The following is a 22,975-nucleotide window of genomic DNA, read 5'->3' as shown; positions in this document are numbered from 1 at the left end:
AACAGGCGTTAAAAAAGGCAAATGGTATGTTGACCTTCATAGCGATAGGATTAGAGTACAAGAGCAGGGATGTCTTGCTGCAATTATATTGGACCTTGGTGAGGCCACAGCTGGAATATTGTGTGCAGTTTTGGTCTCCTCCTTATCTGAGGAAGGATATTCTTGGGGGGAGTGTAGCGAAGGTTTACCAAACTGATTCCTGGGATGGCGGGACTGACGTATGAGGTCAGATTGAGTCGGTTAGGATTATATTCGCTGGTGTTCAGAAGAGTGAGGGGGATCTCATAGAAACCTATAAAATTCTAACATGACCTGACAGGGTAGATGCAGGAAGGATGTTCCTGATGGTGAGGGAGTCCAGAACCATGGGTCATAGTCTAAAAATACAGGGTAAACCTTTCAGGACTGAGATGAGGAGAAACTTCTTCACCAGAGAGTGGTGAGCCTGTGGAATTCGCTACCACAGAAAGCAGTTGAGGCCAAAACATTGTATGTTTTCAAGAAGGAGTTAGCTATAGCTCTTGGGTCTAAAGGGATCAAAGGGTATGGGGCGAAAGCCGGAACAGGCTACTGAGTTGGATGATCAGCGATGATCATAATGAATGGCGGAGCAGGCTCGAAGGGCCGAATGGCCTACTCCTGCTCCTATTTTCTAATGACTTCGGGCAATCAAGATTACAAGAGGATATGCAATTTGATCACTCCCAAAAAGAAAGATTTTCTGATTTACAATCTTGAAATTTAAGAATGATGTTGCATAAAGGATTTATTACCACAGGTATCTAAACCATTACATTTTTCACACTACATTGCAACTGGTCTTATTTATTATTTAGCCCATTTCCCGCAGCCCCAGTAAGTCTCCTTACAGTTGGCGAGCAGGACAATCTTAGTAGATTTAGATGATGATTTCTGGGCTCAAATAAAAACATTGCATAACTTAAAAAAAAAATGGCAGAGGTTAAAACTTCTTGGTATAGAATAGAACATCGTATGCAAGAAAATACAAAATTCAAGAATGTTATCTGAAATGCTCAGTTTCACTTTGTATAGAAGCAGGCGCACAAAGGGAATGTGGAATATTACTACTGCAGCAACACAAGGAAGTTACTTGCAATAGATTGCCTACAAATTTGCATATATTGCTTTCTATATTACTAAATGTTATGACGAGACAAACTATTTAGAAAATTCAGTGGTGGTGGTGTTTCAACGCTAAGTATATACATCAAAAATAGAAAAAGTCCATGGCAGGAGTAGAAACCTGTTACACAATTGCAATCCAGGTTTCAACCTGGTTAAATTGGCTGCTGATTTTTATATTCCAGATATCAGAGAATATATTACAGAATGCGGCGGCAGTAATATTTTTAAATAATCATAATACCCATATTGTGAATTCATGACTGAACCTCTATACCTTGAACTCCTAAGCTCCGCTGTCCTGCTGAGCAGCGGAGTCAAGGAGTTGAAACTATGGACTGCATGGCAGTGGAGGTAGGGGGAAAAACAGCGCAACACTCAAAGACTAGTCACCTTCATATTTACAGGCCAACTGTAATGAGAAAGCGGCCAGGGTGCTTGCCTTTGCTCTTCATAGGGATGGCAAGTGTCGCAGGAAAACCTAGATGTTATTACAAAGAATTATTCTGTGATTGTAATTACATAGTTAGAGTTGCAACTAGAAAGAAGATTTGCATTTTTTTAAAAAAAACACATTTTTAAAAAATGGCAAAGTGCTTTATATACACTGAACTGATTTGAAGTGCAGTGAGAATTTTTTGGGTGAATGCAGCAGCCATTTTTTCACACAGCAGGGTGCAATGTGAACAATGTCTGGAAGCCTTTTTTTTTGATGGCATTGAGTGATAGAAGAATAAAAGCATGGATAAGAGCAGCCCCATTTAACAAATAAAGTATTGCTTTGTAGGAAATTCTGCTATCAGCAATTTTTTTTGAATGGAGGACAAGGAAAGAATGAAACAATCTAGAGTCATACAGTGATACAGCACCGAAACAGGCCCTTCAGCCCACCGAGTCCACGCTGACATTCAACCAACCATTTATACTAATCCTACATTAATCCCATTTTTCCCTCTCACATCCCCACCTTCCCTCAAATCTCCTACCACCTACCTACACTAGAGGCATTTTTTTTTAAAACAATGGCCAATTTATCCATCAACCTATCAAATCTACTTTTACACTGGCACTTGTTTAACTCAGATTCCAATATAATGGCATCTGTGAACCAGTTCCCTGCATTTACATTGTTAGAAAGCCACCTTGACCCAGCAATAAAATTCTAGGTTCAGTTTTTGTGAGGGTTTCAGTTCACTGGTGGGATAAAGAACAAAGAACAGTACAGCATAGGAACAGGCCATTCGGCCCTCCAAGCATGCGCCGATTTTGATGCTTTTCGAAACTAAAACCTTCTGCACTTCCGGGGACCGTATCCCTCGATTCCCATCCTATTCACGTATTCATCAAGATGCCTCTTAAACGTCTCTATGGTACCTGCTTCCACCACCTCCCCCGGCAGCAAGGTCCAAGTTAGATTTCATATTGTAAAATCAGTGTGAAACACTCTGAATGCAAGCAAAACAAGCACAATTATAAAAGCTACTTTAAATGTGCCAGGTGCACTTGTCAAGATTATTTTCTTGAAAGTATAATATATGGCATTCTTCTCCAAGGGATACGAAGAGTGGTTTTGGCTGCTAACAATTCCAGTTCTCACGCAAGGGGGAAATCCAAACTAACACCACCAATCTCATACTGCTTAGTCTGCAAGGAAATAATTTATTTCCCAAGTAGTGCACAATCCAGTAACTTGACAAGGAAGTGGTGAGTCACCAATTTGATCTTACCAGAGGCAGTCAGCTCCAAGTAGGAACTAGAACCAAGAACTCTCTGCTGAAGCAAGTGTTCTTTCATTTACGCAATCAGTTGGTGCAGCCCCAATTTTGATGCTCGTTGCACCACAACACGGTTCTTTCCAGGCTCAAATTGTCGTCATGACACAAGCCAATCCAAATCATCTCAGTTATTCAAAACAAACTAAGTCAGAGATAAACAGAAAATGGTGCAAATACTCAGAAGGTCAAGCAGCATCTGTAGAGAGAGTGTTAATGTTTCAGGCTGATAACTCTGACAAAATATCAACCTGAAACATTGACTCTTTTTCTTTCTTTACATACGCTACCTAATCTGTTACGTATTTCCAGAATTTTCTGTTTATATTTCATATATCCAGAATTTGCAGTATTTTGCCTTTTCATAAACTAAGTAGGAGACTGTGTTGTTGTACAAGAATATTTGAGAGTGAGGTGCACATTGTTTCCTCCAATGCAACTGAAGTGTATTATAAGAATGCATCTGCCACTGGTGAAGCTGAATATGTAGTAATCTAAATATTCTACGTACACCTACAACCCTGAAAGCAAAAGAAAAATGGTTTTCAAACTCTCCTACCCTAAATACATAATTTTGAGCATTGCCATTCAAGTTTGCATCTTATCACATCATCTAACCTTTTCTCCCCCCATGAAGATAGACATTAGACTAGATACTCACTGGAAAATAAATTGCACAGCATTCTTAGTAACTGAAAGCTATATTAATACTGCTGGTTCAAGATACCTTATATTTAACTTGTTTAAACAAATCAGAAGACTTAAAAAACTAAGATGGCCAACTTACTCCAATGTTTCAAATCGCCATTAAATTTTCAGCACTGGACGTCATTATTATGTCAAGATATTTAGACATCCAACAGTATCGGAAAGATATTAACTAGTATTGTGTCCAGAGTTAAACCATACAAAAGCAATACCATGAACAATATTGCATGCCACAGTGAATAAACATTGTCTCAAACCTTTCACTTCAGTAAATCCGAGGGGACAACTCTTACCTTTGTCTGCAACAACAAGTGTGCTGCTGAAGTACTGCTCCTCCATCTGCCATACTGTGTCATTTGCTTTGTTGGCAACACCACATGACCCAATGCAGTTCACTTTCAAAGCTAGTTTGGAGAAAAATGGGAACATGTAAATAAGAGTTAGGAGTAATAGACACCAAAACCAGGAAATGACTGAATATGAATTGAACTAAAACAGAAGGAGAAACAAATATTATTCTACACACAATAATAAAATCATACTGACTGCGTTGGAAGTACCATGACGTTGCAAGACTGTTTGTCAGCTACTGGTCCAAAAGTGTTAGAGCAGGTTTACAATGGTATTCCAGCTCCAAAAGCAGGATTCACCTGATACCAGAAAACTTCTAAAATGCCAAGCTCCCCTTTGTAACTATAGCTTTGTGCTGCCAATTGCTCTTAGACACTCAATACAAAGAGTTCCTGATTCCCTCGTCCTCCAGTTTGTGCCGCCAACATGAATTCGAAGTGGGGTCCTGGATAGCAAAGACATGGAACTCACCTTGAAACTGCAGTTTTAGTGTGACATCAGTGCGACCAATGCAAGCAAATGGACCGCTGGGTGGAGCAGTACCTAGAACTGTACTCCAGGGAAAATGTTGTCACTGATACTGCCCAGTCTCTGCCAGTCATGGATGAGCTGGACGAACAGCCAACAAAATCGGAACTCAGTGATGCCACTGATTCTCTAGCCAGTGGAAAAGCCCCTGGAAAGGACGGCATTACCCCTGAAATAATCAAGAGTGCCAAGCCTGCTATACTCAGCACTCCATGAACTGCTTTGCCTGTGCTGGGATGAGGGAACAGTACCACAGGACATGCGCGATGCCAGTATCATCCTCCTCTGTAAGAACAAGGGTGACCACGGTGACTGCAACAACTACCGTGGAATCTCCCTGCTCAGCATAGTGCGGAAAGTCTTTGCTCGAGTTGCTTTAAACAGACTCCAGAAGCTGGCCGAGCGCGTCTACCCTGAGGCACAGTGCGGCTTTCGAGCACAGAGATCCACCATTGACATGCTGTTTTCCCTGCGCCAGCTACAGGAGAAATGCTGCAACAACAGATGCCCCTCTACGTTGCTTTCATAGACCTCACCAAAGCCTTTGACCTCGTCAGCAGACGTGGTCTCTTCAGACTACTAGCAAAGATCGGATGCCCACCAAATCTACTAAGTATCATCACCTCATTCCATGACAATATGAAAGGCACAATTCAGCATAGCGGTGCCTCATCAGACCCCTTTCCCATCCTGAGTGGCATGAAACAGGGCTGTGTTCTTGCATCTACACTGTTTGGGATCTTCTTCTCACTGCTGCTCTCACATGCGTTCAAGTCCTCAGAAGAAGGAATTTTCCTCCACACAAGATCAGATGGCAAGTTGTTCAACCTTGCCCGTCTTAGACCGAAGACCAAAGTACGGAAAGTCCTCATCAGGGAACTCCTCTTTGCTGACAATGCTGCATTAACATCCCACACAGAAGAGTGTCTGCAGAGACTCATCGACAGGATCGCAGCTACCTGCAACGAATTTGGCCTAACCATCAGCCTCAAGAAAACGAACATCATGGAACAGGACGTCAAATGCTCCATCCATCAATATTGGCGACCACATTCTGGAAGTGGTTCAAAAGTTCACCTACCTAGGCTCAACTATCACCAGCAACCTCTGTCTTGATGCAGAAATCAACAAGCGCATGGGGAAGGCTTCCACTGCTATGTCCAGACTGGCCAAGAGAGTGTGGGAAAATGGCACACTGACACTGAACACAAAAGTCCAAGTGTATCAAGCCTGTGTCCTTAGTACCTTGCTCTACGCCAGCGAGGCCTGGACAACGTATGTCAGCCAAGAGTCACGTCTCAACTCATTCCATCTTCGCTGCCTCCGGAGAATTCTTGACATCAGGTGGCAGGACCGTATCTCCAACGCAGAAGTCCTCGAGGCAGCCAACATCCCCAACATATACACCCTACCGAGCCAGTGGCGCTTGAGATGGCTTGGCCATGTGAGCCGCATGGAAGATGGCAGGATCCCCAAGGAGGCATTGTACAGCGAGCTAGTCACTGGTATCAGACCCACCGACCGTTCATGCCTCCGCTTTAAAGACGTCTGCAAATGTGACATGAAGTCCTGTGACATTGACCACAAGTCAGTGGGTGTCAGCTGCCAGTGATCGCTAGAGCTGGCAGACAGCCATAAAGGCGGGGCTAAAGAGTGACGAGTCGAAGAGACTTAGCAGTTGGCAGGAAAAAAGACAGACGTGCAAGGAGAGAGCCAACTGCGTAACAGCCCCGACAACCAATTTTATCTGCAGCGCCTGTGGAAGTGTCTGTCCAGAATTGGCCTTTATAGCCACTCCAGGGGCTGCTCCACAAACCACTGACCACCTCTAGACGCTTGCCCATTGTCTCTCGAGACAAGGAGGCCAAAGAAGAAGTGTGACATCAGCAGGAGGGGTTGTTCTCACCCACCACCCACACCACAATTAATGTAGACCTGCTTTTAGCAGTAATGGAATGGGGTCCTCATTTCAGTTTTAAGGCTGTCTTGCTAAATTCTGCAGATCTTGAGAAATATATGGAACCATTCAATCCCACCCAAAAACAATTCACTTATTTTTCCATTGAGAAACACTTTTGCAGTTTTATTCATGCCTGGGTTTAAATCATTATTTTATTAGATGGATTGAGAAATTCTCCAGAATCTACTACCAATAAGCAATTGTGACAAATCTGTTTCGATTGTCTCCAACAGAAAGGACGTGATTGATCAGAGTAGACTTTATTCCTGAATGTGCATTTACTGGCTATAGCTATAATCTGCAAACAAGCGCCCATTTACAAGAACTGCCCTGAAGCACCGATGAAACTTTGAATGCATTTTTCACAAACACCTTCCTAAATTTTCACAGTGAAACCTAAGCCATGCAATGAGGAAGTTATATGCTATTGCATTGATGGACTGCACCTAAAGCAGAGTGGCCATTGCTAATAATCAGTGATGCAAATCATAGAAAGTGAAATCTAACATCTTTGGTTTCTGGAAACAACCTTCCCATTTGGAAAGATACATTTCTGTGAAAACAAAATCCTCAGCAGGTCAGTGCTTTGTTTAACCCTTGGAGCATAATGATACTTGATACCATGTTACTTCTCTAAAGGAAAATATGCAGTGTTTGTCACCCTTTCAATCACACATAAAAAAATTACTATGATTAAGATTTCCACAAAAGTTACATACAATCCAGTACAATAGATTGGGAATGCAATGCCCCTGCATCAATGATCCACATCTTAGCAAAAATGTGTGGTCAGGAGTAACAAAATGGCAGTCCTCAGAATGGAAATTTCTGTGAACTTACCGAAATTACTCTGGGAACTACAATAAATCCCAACCAATATTTCTGTTCTAAGAGTGCATACCCTCAAAGTTTCTTGGCACTTAATCTTTTTCCTCTATTGTCATAAAACTACTTGTCTATATTAGTAGAGGGAGGAGGCCAATGGAGGTAAAAAAAAAAAATCTAATTCAACTCTCAAATCCTCCCACAGCAAGCTTTTTCTTGGAAGGGGAAGGGGAAGGGGGGGCGCGGGTGGAATTTTCCAGTATCTTTTCTACAAAAGGGCCAAACTTTAAAAAAAAACATGGACATTCACTAATACAGCAACAGCATGGCTCAATTCTGTCCATTTTATAAAACTAAATACATCATGGGCAAAACACACTGGGCTGAATTTTACCAGCCCCTCGACACCGCGGGGAGGGGCTCAGTGGCGGCACCCCAATTACCATATTCAAAACGGTACTTACCTCTGATTATGCAGCCCACCACCTCTCCATGCGCATTTCCGGATTTTACGTTGAACGGGCAGCCGTCACGTGCCATCCCATTCACGAACAGAAAAGCCGGCAGGTCATGAGGCAGAAGTTTTCGCCAGTGAAAGCAAGTTCAGATATTCAGGGGCCTCACTCTGCATACTAGCAGGGAAGTTGGGGGGGGGGGGGGGGGGGGGGGGGTGAATTACAGGGGTCGCACTCTTCAGACGTGTAGGGAGCCACTGTGATTCTGCCCTCCGTAATGGTTGGCAGCTCTGTGCCATTGACTGCCTCCGTCAGTGAAGGAGCAATGGCACTTGAATCACCCTGTATGTGGGTAGAGTGCCAGAGATGACAGGCATGTGAAGCTTATATGTCTCGCGTGGGCCAATTAATGCAGCTTGTACAATCTTTATGTGGTCATGCAGTGCCACTCTTAGTGGGAGCTATGATGGGCAATGCTATGCCATGCCACATAGCTGCTGCATGACAGCATCTGATGTACCAGTCAACATCAATCTCTGGCCTGTTAGGAACCTTCAAACAATTGAAGGAACTGAGTTGAATTGTAGCTTGAAGATGGGGATGGTTCACCCTATGTTCTTCAGGGGATCCATATGCGCCGCAGGCAAAACCACCAGGAAGCTGCAGCCCACATCGAGGACCCCAGTCGTGAATAGCAGCACCCAAGAAGAGCTCGCCACGCTTCTACAGGTCCTGCATGACATTCCTGCAAATATCACAGCGCCAGTGTCAGAGGCGACTGCGGACGTCGAGAGAGGCTTTGACACATCGCTGTGCCTTGCTGAATGATGACCTGCAGCCCAGGGACTTCAGGGGACGTCCTATGCCTATGGCCCTCAAAGTGACAGCGGTTCTCAATTTTTACGCCTCTGCATCATTTCAGGGGCCCACTAGACACATTTGTGGGGTCACACAGTCAGCAGTGCACTGCTGCATCAGGGAGGTCACCGATGCTCTGTTTCAGAGGGCTGGTAACTATACCCGCTTCACGACACAGACCCTGAAAGCAAAGCCCAGAGGGCCACCAGTTTTGGCTCCATGGCGGGATTCCCACAGGTGCAAGGGGTCATAGATTGCACCAATGTGGCCATCAAGGCTCCCGCCGGACAACCAGCTGAATACGTAAACTGTAAGGGCTGCCACTCAGTCAATGTGCAGCTTGTATGTGATCAGCGGAAACGACCCATGCAAATCTGTGCCCGTTTCCAGGCAGCTGCCATGATGCCTTCATCCTGCGCCTGTCCCAGCTGTTCACTAAAATGGCTCAGATGGAGGGGTGGCTTCTTGGAGACCCCTTATATACATGGCTCTGGACACCAGTGAGACACCTTCCGGCATTGAATCCTTTGACACCAGATGGCCCCACAGCTACTCACCTTCTCTGCCATCTCCAGCCAGCCTGTCTTGTTCAGGCGGGAGGGCCTCCTCTTACCATCGCTGGTGAAAAGGACCTCCTGCCTTGCGGAGAGTGACCAGGGAGGCTTTGCTGAACTGTGGGGCCAACCTAGAGTACCCCTCTGCCATCCTCAACTTTTGGTGTGGTCCTTTAAATGCAAAGGTGACTGCACTGTGTAACTGCTCTAACTTCTGGCTGCAAGGTTTGTCTTGCATGTGTTTGAAAACCAATACAGGACTAGTGAGGAAATCTGTGTTGTCATGGTTTTTCATCTATTCCATATCAACACATGTTCATGAACACTTGGCTTCTGCAGCAGCTGATCATAATTATTGGTGTAATATTTCTAGTTGGCAATGCAGCTAGAATATTAAAATTTTCCTGTTTTCTTACAAAGATCATTTAATTGCAGCTACATGTCTTTTTACATAAGAGAAATGAATACATATTCCAAATGCATATTAGTCTGCGGCTTTTCACAGCTGGATGATTAGAAGCCCATAGTACGTAAATATTCTTCAGTTATTACTATCATTACTAGGAGTGTACTACAGACTCCCAAATAGTAAGGGAGACAGAAGAACAAATATGCAGGCAAATTTCTGAATGCAAAAACTATAGGGCAATAACATTTGGGGATTTCAACTTTTGGGCCTCCTTATCTCGAGAGACAACGCGCCTGGAGGTGGTCAGTGGTTTGTGAAGCAGCGCCTGGAGTGGCTATAAAGGCCAATTCTGGAGTGACAGGCTCTTCCACAGGTGCTGCAGAGAAATTTGTTTGTTGGGGCTGTTGCACAGTTGGCTCTCCCCTTGCGCCTCTGTCTTTTTTCCTGCCAACTACTAAGTCTCTTCGACTCGCCACAATTTAGCCCTGTCTTTATGGCTGCCCGCCAGCTCTGGCGAATGCTGGCAACTGACTCCCACGACTTGTGATCAATGTCACACGATTTCATGTCGCGTTTGCAGACGTCTTTATAACGGAGACATGGACGGCCGGTGGGTCTGATACCAGTGGCGAGCTCGCTGTACAATGTGTCTTTGGGGATCCTGCCATCTTCCATGCGGCTCACATGGCCAAGCCATCTCAAGCGCCGCTGACTCAGTAGTGTGTATAAGCTGGGGATGTTGGCCGCTTCAAGGACTTCTGTGTTGGAGATATAGTCCTGCCACCTGATGCCAAGTATTCTCCGAAGGCAGTGAAGATGGAATGAATTGAGACGTCGCTCTTGGCTGGCATACGTTGTCCAGGCCTCGCTGCCGTAGAGCAAGGTACTGAGGACACAGGCCTGATACACTCGGACTTTTGTGTTCCGTGTCAGTGCGCCATTTTCCCACACTCTCTTGGCCAGTCTGAACATAGCAGTGGAAGCCTTACCCATGCGCTTGTTGATTTCTGCATCTAGAGACAGGTTACTGGTGATAGTTGAGCCTAGGTAGGTGAACTCTTGAACCACTTCCAGAGCGTGGTCGCCAATATTGATGGATGGAGCATTTCTGACATCCTGCCCCATGATGTTCGTTTTCTTGAGGCTGATGGTTAGGCCAAATTCATTGCAGGCAGACGCAAACCTGTCGATGAGACTCTGCAGGCATTCTTCAGTGTGAGATGTTAAAGCAGCATCGTCAGCAAAGAGGAGTTCTCTGATGAGGACTTTCCGTACTTTGGACTTCGCTCTTAGACGGGCAAGGTTGAACAACCTGCCCCCTGATCTTGTGTGGAGGAAAATTCCTTCTTCAGAGGATTTGAACGCATGTGAAAGCAGCAGGGAGAAGAAAATCCCAAAAAGTGTGGGTGCGAGAACACAGCCCTGTTTCACACCACTCAGGATAGGAAAGGGCTCTGATGAGGAGCCACCATGTTGAATTGTGCCTTTCATATTGTCATGGAATGAGGTGATGATACTTAGTAGCTTTGGTGGACATCCGATCTTTTCTAGTAGTCTGAAGAGACCACGTCTGCTGACAAGGTCAAAGGCTTTGGTGAGATCAATGAAAGCAATGTAGAGGGGCATCTGTTGTTCACGGCATTTCTCCTGTATCTGACGAAGGGAGAACAGCATGTCAATAGTCGATCTCTCTGCACGAAAGCCACACTGTGCCTCAGGGTAGACGCGCTCGGCCAGCTTCTGAAGCCTGTTCAGAGCGACTCGAGCAAAGACTTTCCCCACTATGCTGAGCAGGGAGATTCCACGGTAGTTGTTGCAGTCACCGCGGTCACCTTTGTTTTTATAGAGGGTGATGATGTTGGCATCGCGCATGTCCTGGGGTACTGCTCCCTCGTCCCAGCACAGGCATAGCAGTTCATGTAGTGCTGAGAGTATAGCAGGCTTGGCACTCTTGATTATTTCAGGGGTAATGCTGTCCTTCCCAGGGGCTTTTCCGCTGGCTAGGGAATCAATGGCATCACTGAGTTCCGATTTGGTTGGCTGTATGTCCAGCTCATCCATGACTGGTAGAGGCTGGGCTGCATTGAGGGCAGTCTCAGTGACAGCATTCTCCCTGGAGTACAGTTCTAGGTAGTGCTCAACCCAGCGGTCCATCTGTTTGCGTTGGTCAGTGATTATGTCCCCCGATTTAGATTTGAGGGGGGTGATCTTCTTGATGGTTGGCCCAAGAGCTCTCTTCATGCCATCATACATTCCTCTGATGTTTCCGGTGTCTGAGGCCAGCTGAATATGGCTGCATAGGTGTTGCCAGTAGTCGTTTGCGCAACGCCAAATAGTAAGGGAGACAGAAGAACAAATATGCAGGCAAATTTCTGAATGCAAAAACTATAGGGCAATAATATTTGGGGATTTCAACTACTCCAATATCAACTGGGATACAAACAGTGTGAAGGGCACAGTGAGGACGAAATTCTTGAACTGTGTTCAAGAGAACTTTTTTAGCCAGCACGCAACAAGCACAATTCTAGATTTAGTCCTCGGTAATGAAGCTGGGCAAGCGGATGAAGTAACAGTGGGTGACCATTTTGGAGATAGTGACCATAATAGTTTTAACATAATCATGGAAAAGGACAATGGTAAAATAGGAGCAAAGGTTCTAAATTGGGGGAAGGCAAATTTTACAAAACGGAGGTGTGACCTGGTGAAAGTGGACTGGATACTTGAATGAAAAATTGGTGGCAAACCAGTGGGAGGCATTCAAAAGAGAGATGCTATAGGCACAGTGTAGGCATGTCCCCACAAAGATTCAGGGTAATACTGCCATAACTAGAGCCCCCTAGTTATCTAGAAGCTTGCAGGATATGTTAAAGCAGAAAAAGCTTATGATGATCACAAATATCTTAATACTTTAGAAAGCCTAGAGGAGTATAGAAAGTGCAGGGGTGAAGTAGAAAAGGAAATTAGAAAAGCAAAGAGGACATGAAAAATTGGCAGATATAATCAAGGAAAACCCAAAGATGTTTTAAAGTACATTAAGATCAAGATGATTACTAAACAAAGGGTAGGGCCTATCAGAGATGTACATGGGAACTTATGTGTGGATGCAGAAGATATGGGCAGGGTTCTTAATGAGATTTTTGTCTCTGTCTTCAAAAAGGAGGGGGCTGATGCAGACATTGTAGTTAAACAGGAGGACTGTGAAATATTAGATCCAAGTATAATGAGAGGGGAAGTACTAGAGGGTCGGACATCCTTGAAAGTGGATAAATCGCCAGCAGCGGATAGATTGCATCCCAGGTCGTTAAAGAAAATCAGGGAGGAAATAGTGGATGCACTGAGGATCATCTTCAAATTCTCACTAGATACATGCAAGGTACCAGTGGATTGGAGGTCTGCAAACATTGTACCATTGTTTAAAAAGGGTGCGAGGCAAATAATTATAGGCCGGTCAGTCTGACCTCGGTGGTGGGTAAATTGTTAGAATCTGAGGGACAGGATAAAGTGCCACTTCGAAAGGCACGGATTAATCAGGGACAGTCAGCACGGATTTGTTAGGGGAAGGTTGTGTCTTGCTAACTTGATTGAGTTTTTTGAGGAAGTGACAGGAAGGATTGATGAGGGTCGTGCAGTGGATGTGGTCTACATGGATTTTAGAAAGGCATCTGACAAGGTCCCGCGTGTCAGACTGGTCAGTGAAAGCTCGTGCGATACAGGAGAATGTGGCAGGTTGGATCCAGAATTGGCTCAGGGACAGGAAACAAAGGGTAGTAGTCGACAGATGTTTTTGCGAGTGGAAAGCTGTTCCCAGTGGCACTCCATAGGGCTCAGTGTTAGGTCCCTTACTGTTTGTGGCATATATTAATGATTTGGACTTAAATGTGGGAAGCATGATTGGGAAATTTGCTGATGACACAAAAATTGGCCATGTAGTTAATAGTGAAGAGGATGGCCGTAGACTCCAAAATATCAATGGTTTGGTTGCGTGGGCAGGAAAGTGGCAAATGGAATTCAATCCAGAGAAATGTGAGGTAATGCATTTGGGGAGGGCAAATAAAGTGAGGGAATACACAATAAACGGGAGGATACGGAGAGGAGTAGAAGTGAGACACCTTGGAGTGCATGTCCACAGGTCCCTGAAGATAGCAGGACAGGTAGATAGAGTGGTGAAGGCGGCATATGGATTGCTTTCCTTTACTGGCCAAGGTATAGAATATAAAAGCGGAGATGTGTTGCTGGAATTGTATAAAATGCTGGTTCGGCCACAGCTGGAGTACTGTGTGCAGTTCTCATAACCACATTACAGGAAGAACATAATTGCTCTGGAAAGAGTACAGAGGAGATTTACAAGAATGTTGCCAGGGCTGGAAAATTGCAACTATAAGGAAAGACTGGATAGGCTAGGGTTGTTTTCCCTGGAACTGAGGAGGCTGAGTGGAGACTTAATTGAGGTGTACAAAATTACGAGGGTCCTAGATAGAGTGGACAAGACGAACTTGTTTCCCCTGGCGGGGAGGTCAGTTAGCAAGGGACACAGATTTAAGGTGACTGGTGGAAGAATTAGAGGAGACATGAGGAGAAATTTTTTCCACCCAGAGGGTGGTGGGTGTCAGCAACTGCCAGGAATGGTGGTGGAGGCAGAAACCCTCAGTTCTTTTGAAAAGGTACCTGGACATGTACCTGAAGTGCTGTAGTCTGCAAAGCTCTGGACCAGGTGTCGGAAGGTGGGATTAGATTGGGCGGCTAGTTTCTTCAGCAGGTACGGACATGATGGGCTGAATGGCCTCCTTCTGTGCTGTAATTGTTCTATGGTTCTATTTCTGTTGTGTATTTGCCTTTTATGATACATTTAAATCTCGTGTCCTGGAACGTGCAAAAGTAAGATAATTCACCCAGGTGCGGCACGCCTGCAAGAAGCAATGTAACACGTGACTAGAAGAGGAGGATCACAACTTTACAGAACACTGGGATACAACAGGTGAAGTATGTGGCAGCAAAGCAGAAAGTGCTGGGAAATCTCAGCAGATCAGGCAGCATCTGTGGTGAGAGGAGCAGGGTTAACTTTCAGGTCTGTGAACTTGGTCATAGACCTGAAAGCTATCTCAGCTTCTCTCTCCACAGATGCTGCCTGTCCTGCTGAGTTTCTCCAGCACTTTCTGCTTGCTGCCAGACTGACAGCAGCCCCACTCTTCAACAGTGAAGTATTTCTTTAACAGCTGTCAGGAAGCAGGTGCTGGGGCACTTTAAATAGGGCCTCCAGCACCTGCTGCACAGCTGTCAAAAGGTTCCTCACTGTGTCAGAAGTCCCACCTCTCCCCATGTAATACTGGGGGAAGGGGGGGGGGGGGGGGGGGGGCGTGCATTGCAGTGATGCCAGACTTCAGCCAATTCGATTCACTCTACGTCATATCAAGAAACGACTGAAGGCACTGGATACTGCAAAGGCTCTGGGCCCTGACAATATTCCAGCAATAGTACTGAAGACCCGTGCTCCAGACTTACCATGCCCCTAGCCAAGCTGCTCCAGTACAGCTACAACACTGGCATCTACCCTGCAATGTGGAAAATTGCCCAGGTATGTCCTGTACACAAAAAGCAGGACAAGTCGAACCTGGCCAATTACAGCCCCATCAGCCTGCTCTCAATCATCAGTAAAGTGATGGAAGGTGTCATCAACAGTGCCATCAAGCAGTACTTGCTTAGCAATAACCTGCTCAGTGATGGTCAGTTTGTGTTCCGCCAGGGCCACTCAGCCCCAGACCTGATTACAGCCTTGGTTCAAACATGGACAAAAGAGCTGAACTTAAGAAGTGAGGTGAGAGTAACTGCCCTTGACATCAAGGCAGCATTTGACCGAGTATAGCATCAAGGAGCCCACGCAAAACGGAGGTCAATGGGAATCAGGGGAAAAACCCTCCGCTGGTTAGAGTCATACCTTGCGCAAAGGAAGATGGTTGTCGTTGTTGGAGGTCAATCATCTCAGCTCCAGGACATCACTGCAGAAGTCCCTCAGGTTAGTGTCCTAGGCCCAACCATCTTCAGCTGCTTCATCAACGACCTTCCTTCAATCATAAAGGTCAGAAATGGGGATGTTCGCTGATGATTGCACAATGTTCAGCACCATTCGTGACTCCTCAGATACTGAAGCAGTCTGTGTAGAAATGCAGCAAGACTTGGACAATATCCAGGCTTGAGCTTATATGGGCAAGTAACATTCGTGCTGCACTAGTGCCAGGCAATGACCATCTCCAACAAGACAGAATCTAACCATCTACCCTTGACATTCAATGGCATTACCATAGCTGAATCCCCCACTATCAACATCCTAGGGGCTACCATTCACCAGAAACTGAACTGGAGTAGCCATATAAATACTGCGGCTACAAGAGCAGGTCAGAAGCTAGGAATCCTGCAGCTAGTAGCTCACCTCCTGACTCCCCAATGCCTGTCCACCATCTACAAGGCACAAGTCAGGAGTGTGATGGAATACTCTCCACTTGCCTGGATGGGTGCAGCTCCAACAACACTCAAGAAGTTCAACACCATCCAGGACAAAGCAGCCCGCTTGACTGGCACCCCATCTACAAACATCCAATCCCTCCACCACCAACGCACAGTGGCAGCAGTGTGTACCATCTACAAGATGCACTGCAGCAACGCACCAAGGCTCCTTAGACAGCATCTTCCAAACCCGTGACCTCTACCAACTAGAAGGACAAGGGCAGCAAATACATGGGAACACCACCACCTGCAAGTTCCCCTCCAAGTCACACACCATCCCGACTTGGAACTATATCGCCGTTCCTTCACTGTCGCTGGGTCAAAATCCTGGAACTCCCTTCCTAATAGCACTGTGGGTGTACCTACCGCACATGGACTGCAGCGGTTCAAGAAGGTAGCTCACCACCACCTTCTCAAGGGCAATTAGGGATGGGCAATAAATGCTGGCCTGGCCAGCAACACCCACATCCCATAGATGAATAAAAAAAGATTACAAGAGGGTTCAGGACATAACCAGTCAGCTGAGTGACAAAGGTTTCTGTTCTCCCCTGAGCTCGCTACAGCTCGGCTTATGGGAGTAATGTTTGTGGCTGAACATGAGAAAAGTGGGAGTAAAACCACAAAATGATATGACCCAGCATTTGATCAGGATCAAATTGGAAGTGTACATAGTATGTGGTGTCACAGCAATGGAATCCCTTCACAGTAGACACAGTAGCTCCATAGGAACAGAACATGTGCTGAAATAAAAAGCAAATAACTTGGCTTGTTTTCATGTAGCTCTGAGCAGCAGGTCACAGAGCAGCACAAGCAGAGTGCTGACAGCAAGATGCCTGCTTTGATTTAGATTTAGAGATACAGCACTGAAACAGGCCCTTCGGCCCACCGGGTCTGTGCCGACCATTAACCACCCATTTATACTAATCCTACACTAATCCCATATTCCTACTACATCCTCACCTGTCCCTATATTCCCCTACCACCTACCTATACTAGGGGCAATTTATAATGGCCAATTTACCTATCAACCTGCAAGTCTTTTGGCTGTGGGAGGAAACCGGAGCACCCGGAGGAAACCCACGCAGACACAGGGAGAACTTGCAAACTCCACACAGGCAGTACCCAGAATTGAACCCGGGTCGCTGGAGCTGAGAGACTGCGGTGCTAACCACTGCACCACTGTGCCGCCCTGTCATACTAAAATTGGTGCGGTATAAAGAAGAATTTATTTTAAGTAATGAGCTATTCAGATTTGAAATAAAATATTTACATTGTACAATTGCATTTATGAAAACTAAATTAACCCAAATCCTGGAAAAGTGATTTCGCATCTGTTGAAATACCAGCGAGCTCTGAATCACCAAGATACAAATCTAGTTTTAACCAGTTAATAATCAAGTTGCTTTTAAAGCTTGAATAAAACATCACATATGATTGAATTTTAAAAATGTGCAAGTACAAAAAGCACCAATTATAAAGGCTTACAGGACAGAAATAGGCAATTTGTCCCATATCCGTGCCCGCTCTTCGTAAGTGCAATTCAAAACTAATCCCACTGCTCTGCACACTCTATGGCAGTGTCTTCCTCTGCTTTAAATTTCATCCTTTTTCCCTATAAAAGATGTAAAATCAAAGTAAAAGCACCTCAAGACAAGATTTCTTCCAAACAAAGCAAATAACAGATGGGCCCAATACAGACTAGTTGAGATTTAATTTTTCAATCAATACCAATCAACAAACTCACAGAGATGGCAAATGCATACTTTGTCATCAAGACAATGTCAATGATAATCGAAGATCTACAGAACACTGACATACTCATACAGCTGGTTCAACAAGACTACTTTGTTTGTGTTTCTTATTTACCATTTTAATTTATTTTTGCCTCTATCTTTTCCTCACACTTACACCACTTTTTAGTTGAGCAGGTGAAGAGTTAACATCCAAGCCTCTGCTTATGCCATGATCAGAAGGTACGGGGGCACTGCCTATGGTACCCTTGAACTTATGACCCTGACTAGGGAGGGAGCAACAAACCTAATCCACTAAATTTCCATGATTACACAGCCAAGATCAGATACTAATGATAGAAATTGTAGCTCAGTGCAAAGATTCTATTAAATTAGAAATTAAGCTGCCGAAGATGGTGTTAGTGAGGTGAGGGAAGTTGTGCTGTTGCTGCTATATTAGCAAACTGATTATCAAATAGCCTGTTTCCGCATATAATCAGCATCACACCGCTAACATAGGAGTGCAGCCTGTCCTTAGAATCAACATCCCTATTTTTACTTCCTCACATACCCTCCAAAAACAGGAGTCTGGCAGGACTTGCGTAATATAACAGCTGGGACTAATCTGTATTGAATGCAATCAGTAAAGCAGGTTATTTGCTACCATTCCTTTCCTCATTTCTAACATGAGTAGTAAGCCAGGTGGTGTGAACCAGTTCACTCAGAACGGACAAATTGTGTTTGTATCATTGTCAAGAATTACAAGAATAGGACCAGGCATAAGCCACATACTATTGTTTAAATGATTTTTCAAGAGTTTGCGCCATTGAACTCCTCTGGTGGTAGAACGGCATTACGCCACCTTAAATTTATTAAAATTGACACATTTCAGCACTCAGCTTTACACTGCCAAAAGTGCAAGTGCATATCCAAGACACTATGGAGTTGTCAATTTCCACAACACTGGTGTGAGTGTCACTGTGCAAAGGACAGAAACCAGTTTAATAGAGTGGGTGGGAGACTGAAGAGAAAAATCATCCTAGACCATTTTGCACAATCTTACACAGCTAAGGCTTATAAACATTACTGCAGAAGTCTGGAACAAGTAATCAGCCTGGACCCAAGAGAATTGTAGCTTAGGAAGAAAGGAACATAAATTAATATGTTAACTTCAAACTGTGGTTACACACTAGCTGGGAACATGTGTCTCTCGAAATTTGTTATAATGGAGGCACTTGAACATACACAGTAGGGTGTGAAAACTAAATATTTGGGAAAATGGTAAATACCTGTCTCCCTGTCTCCAAATAAAAATTGCAAGCAGTTTTTCTACAAAGATATTTAAAGGACGTACATTTATATAGTGCCTTTCATAACTTCAGAACATCCCAAAGCACTTAACAATATAGTACTTTTTGGAATATAGCTGCTGTTGTAATAGAGAAACTATTGCCATTTGTGCACAGCACATTCTTGAAATGAGAAGGGTGCTTTCAATTAGCAGCACCTTATCCTACTGAGCTCAAAGTAAACAGCAAAAGTGACCTACCATCCAAATCTTACTCACTAAGACTGTGTGCTGCAATGTTTTACAGCTGCCCTTTCAGCTCTGAAGCTTGGGTTCAAATCCACTCAGACTAATGTGATGGGAAGTATTTTCCCTTCCTTCCATGGTGTAAGTGAAATCAGTTTTGACAGCCCTGACCCAGTTGTTAGTAGGTTTGGTACATAATTTATGAGTAAACTGGTAACCACACTCAAAAGGCCACCAGGATAACTAGTGTGGAAAATAGAGATGTCACAAACCCAACTGTGTTTGTTGTTGAATAGGCCTGTCCTTGGGGGAAAAAAATAAAGTTAACTGGTGGAAAGAACTCCAAATACCCTCACAAATTAAAGCTACATGCTAAAAATGACAAGGACAATATTTCAGGTTATAAAAGTTACAATGCTGTGATTAATTTGACCTTATTTTTTTCGAACGAGGTAGTTGTTCTTCGCCTTAGTAAGTACAAAGGTTAAATTCAGCATAACACCAAAAAGCATAGGCTACTAAGCATGCTGTGAATATATTGTCTTTAGAATTTGAACCCTCTTAGTACCAGAAATGCAACAGCAGCTTAATTTTGGAACTTGAGCAATGGGGTTTCTTGAACTTGATGCAACAGACCAAAACATAAGACTATATTGGATCTCTAAGGAACTTCATAGAGGACTCAAAGGTCTATGACAGCTGGACAGGAGAATCAGAACTCAAATAGAAAGTCAAAATATATGAAAGACTAACAGCACCATTTAAATCTGAGAAAACATGACTATGTTGCTAGTTTTTGGGGGGATTGGGGAAAAACTTCTGCTTACCTGCATTGCTACATAACAAGAAATTTAAACTTTTTTTTGAGATATAATAGAAAATTGACTGTAGAAGTATTATAATGTCTGGTGTTTAACCAAACATATTATTTTAGAGATTTATCAAACAACCCAACAGCTTTGTAAATTTTGAATTTTAAATATAATGCATAACATAACAGAAAACCTACAGTTCAAGTCTAGCATGAAAACTGGGGCAAATAACAAAGACATCTAAAACATGAACAGAAACCACTGGTTCATGATTTCACATGAATCAGTTTTCACTCATGTCCAGACACCCACATGAGTAGAAATAAGGGCACTTGCAAAATGATTTGTTGTATGAGAAAGTGGGGAAATGGTTGATAATTGCACCCTCTGGACAGGAGCAGCATTAGAGAATGGTTTGAGATTAATGAAAATTCAATTTTCTTGACAGTTTATACTTTCAGTGTAAACCTCAGCTTTAGGCATCAGCGGTGTTGGATATTTTCCTCTGGACTGTTCAGGCGATGACCAGCAATAATTGAACTAGAAAAAAAAAAGTTGACTGTATGCAAAGGTACTAAAGTAATTTTATAGCTGATGTGAGGAAATTACACAAGATTTATAAGCTTATCCATTGGGCAAGTTATCACTGGAGAAGCAAAGGTTGAGATGTGGCATGATTGCTATGTTTAAAGGGACGAGACGATGTAGACCATGAGAAGCTATTTCACCTTGTCCAGAACAGTAGAACAAGAGGACACAGCTGCACTTGAAGGTGGGGGGGGCGAATTTAAAACCAATCTGCAGATACAATATTATGGCGAGCAGGTGGGTCAACCTGTGGAACGGGCTCCCCAAGGAGAAAAGTGGAATCAGCACTGATTCATTCATATGCAAATGAGATACACTTCTTTTACAAAATAACATTGGTATTCAATGCATGAGTAATTTGTGATGTGAAATATGGTTAAGTTTAGCGTACTTGCAGGTGACTTTGGAAATCTGCTTCCCAAAGCTCTCCATCATTGGGGTTCTCCTCATATCGCGCCTGGGTCTGTTGTAGACTAATTGATTGCTGTGATTAGCCAACATTAACAACCACTGTATGATCCAACTACCAGAATGGTAGAAGGCAAACTCTAGGAACTGTGGTATTTTATGTTCTATTAGTTCCTATGCATCATCTAGAAAAATCCTACTGCATTAGAACATTCAGCGGCGCAGTGGTTAGCACCGCAGCCTCACAGCTCCAGCGACCCAGGTTCGGTTCTGGGTACTGCCTGTGCGGAGTTTGCAAGTTCTCCCTGTGACTGCGTGGGTTTCCACCGGGTGCTCCGGTTTCCTCCCACAGCCAAAGACTTGCAGGTTGATAGGTAAATTGGCCATTGTAAAATTGCCCCTAGTGTAGGTAGGTGGTAGGAGAATTAAGGGAATGTGGGGACGTGGTAGGGAATATGGGATTAATGTAGGATTAGTATAAATGGGTGGTTGATGGTCGGCACAGACTCAGTGGGCCGAAGGGCCTGTTTCAGTGCTGTATCTCTCTGATTCTAACACCTCAACATTTCAAAATTTGCAGATGACAAAACATGGAAATACTGTTTTCTGTGAGGAAGACAGCAATAAACTTCAAGGAGACAGACAGGCGGGTGGAATGGATGGACAAGTGGGAGATGAAATTTAGTGCAGAAAAGTGTGAAGAGATTCATTTTGGTAAAAAGAATGAGAGGCAATATAAATTAAAGGGTACAGTTCTAAAGGGGGTGCAGGAGCAGAGGGATCTGGAGGTTCAGAAGGTTGCAGGAGACCAAGGAAGTTATGATAAACCTGTATAAAAAACTGCTTTGACCTCAACTCGAGTATTGTGTCCAGTTCTGGGCACCACACTTTCAGAAGAAAGTTAAAAGAGGGTGCAGAAAAGATTCATGAGAATGGTTCTAGGGATGAGGAACTTCAGTTACATGGATAGGTTGGAGAAGCTGGGCCTGTTCTCCTTGGAGAAGAGAAGACACAGAGAAATTTTGATATAGGTGTTCAAAATCATGAGGCGTCCGGACAGAGTAGATAATGAGAAACTATTTCCATTGGTCAAAGGATCCAAAACCAGAGAACACCAAGTTGAGGTGATTGACAAAAGAACCAGAGGCGACACAAGGAAAAACTTTTTTTTTTAAACGCAGTGAATGGTTAGGATCTGGAATGCTCTGCCTGAAAGTGTGTGGTGGAGGCAGATTTAATCAAGGCTTTCAAAAGAGAATTTGACAATAACTGAAGAGAAAAAAATTGTCAGACTACAGGGAAAGGTCAGGGAGTGGGACTAGGTGAATTGCTCTTGCAGAGAGCTGGCCCAAACAAGATAGGCTGAATAAAAGCAAAATACTGCAGATGCTGGAAACCTGAAATAAAAACAAGAAATGCTGGAACCACTCAGCAGGTCTGGCAGCACCTGTGGAAAGAGAAGCAGAGTTAACGTTTCGGGTCAGTGACCCTTCTTCAGAACTGGCAAATATTAGAAATGTCAAAGGTTAGAAGTAAAGCGGGGGTGGGGCAAGATATAACAAAGGAGGTGGTGTAGATTGGACAAGGCCACATAGCTGACCAAAAGGTCATGGAACAAAGGCAAACAATATGTTAATGGTGTGTTGAAAGACAAAGCATTAGTACAGATAGGGTGTTAATGGACTGAAGATTGAACATCAGCAAGTACAAACGTGAAAAAAAAACAGTGGGTAAGCAAACTGAACAAACTAAGATGAAATGAAATAAACATTTGAAAAAATTGTAAAAAAGAAAAACTCAAAATAAAAAGTAAAATGTCATGCTCTGAAATTATTGAACTCA

General features: G+C 43.9%; 1 protein-coding gene across 1 annotated transcript in view; it reads right to left on the bottom strand.

Moving 5' to 3' along the window:
- The window catches only part of arrdc1b (arrestin domain containing 1b), a 79,633-nt gene that overhangs the window by 45,760 nt on the left and 10,898 nt on the right, over nucleotides 1–22,975 (bottom strand). The window contains exon 2 of the mRNA XM_068012664.1: nucleotides 3,917–4,027. Coding sequence (XP_067868765.1) covers nucleotides 3,917–4,027 — 111 coding nt within the window. The remainder of the gene's footprint in view (nucleotides 1–3,916; nucleotides 4,028–22,975) is intronic.

Source organism: Heterodontus francisci, chromosome 32, assembly GCF_036365525.1.
Source record: "Heterodontus francisci isolate sHetFra1 chromosome 32, sHetFra1.hap1, whole genome shotgun sequence".
Classification (NCBI taxonomy): Eukaryota; Metazoa; Chordata; class Chondrichthyes; order Heterodontiformes; family Heterodontidae; genus Heterodontus; species Heterodontus francisci.
The sequence above is the reverse complement of the archived record's forward strand: the minus strand, read 5'-3'. Positions and strand labels throughout refer to the sequence as shown.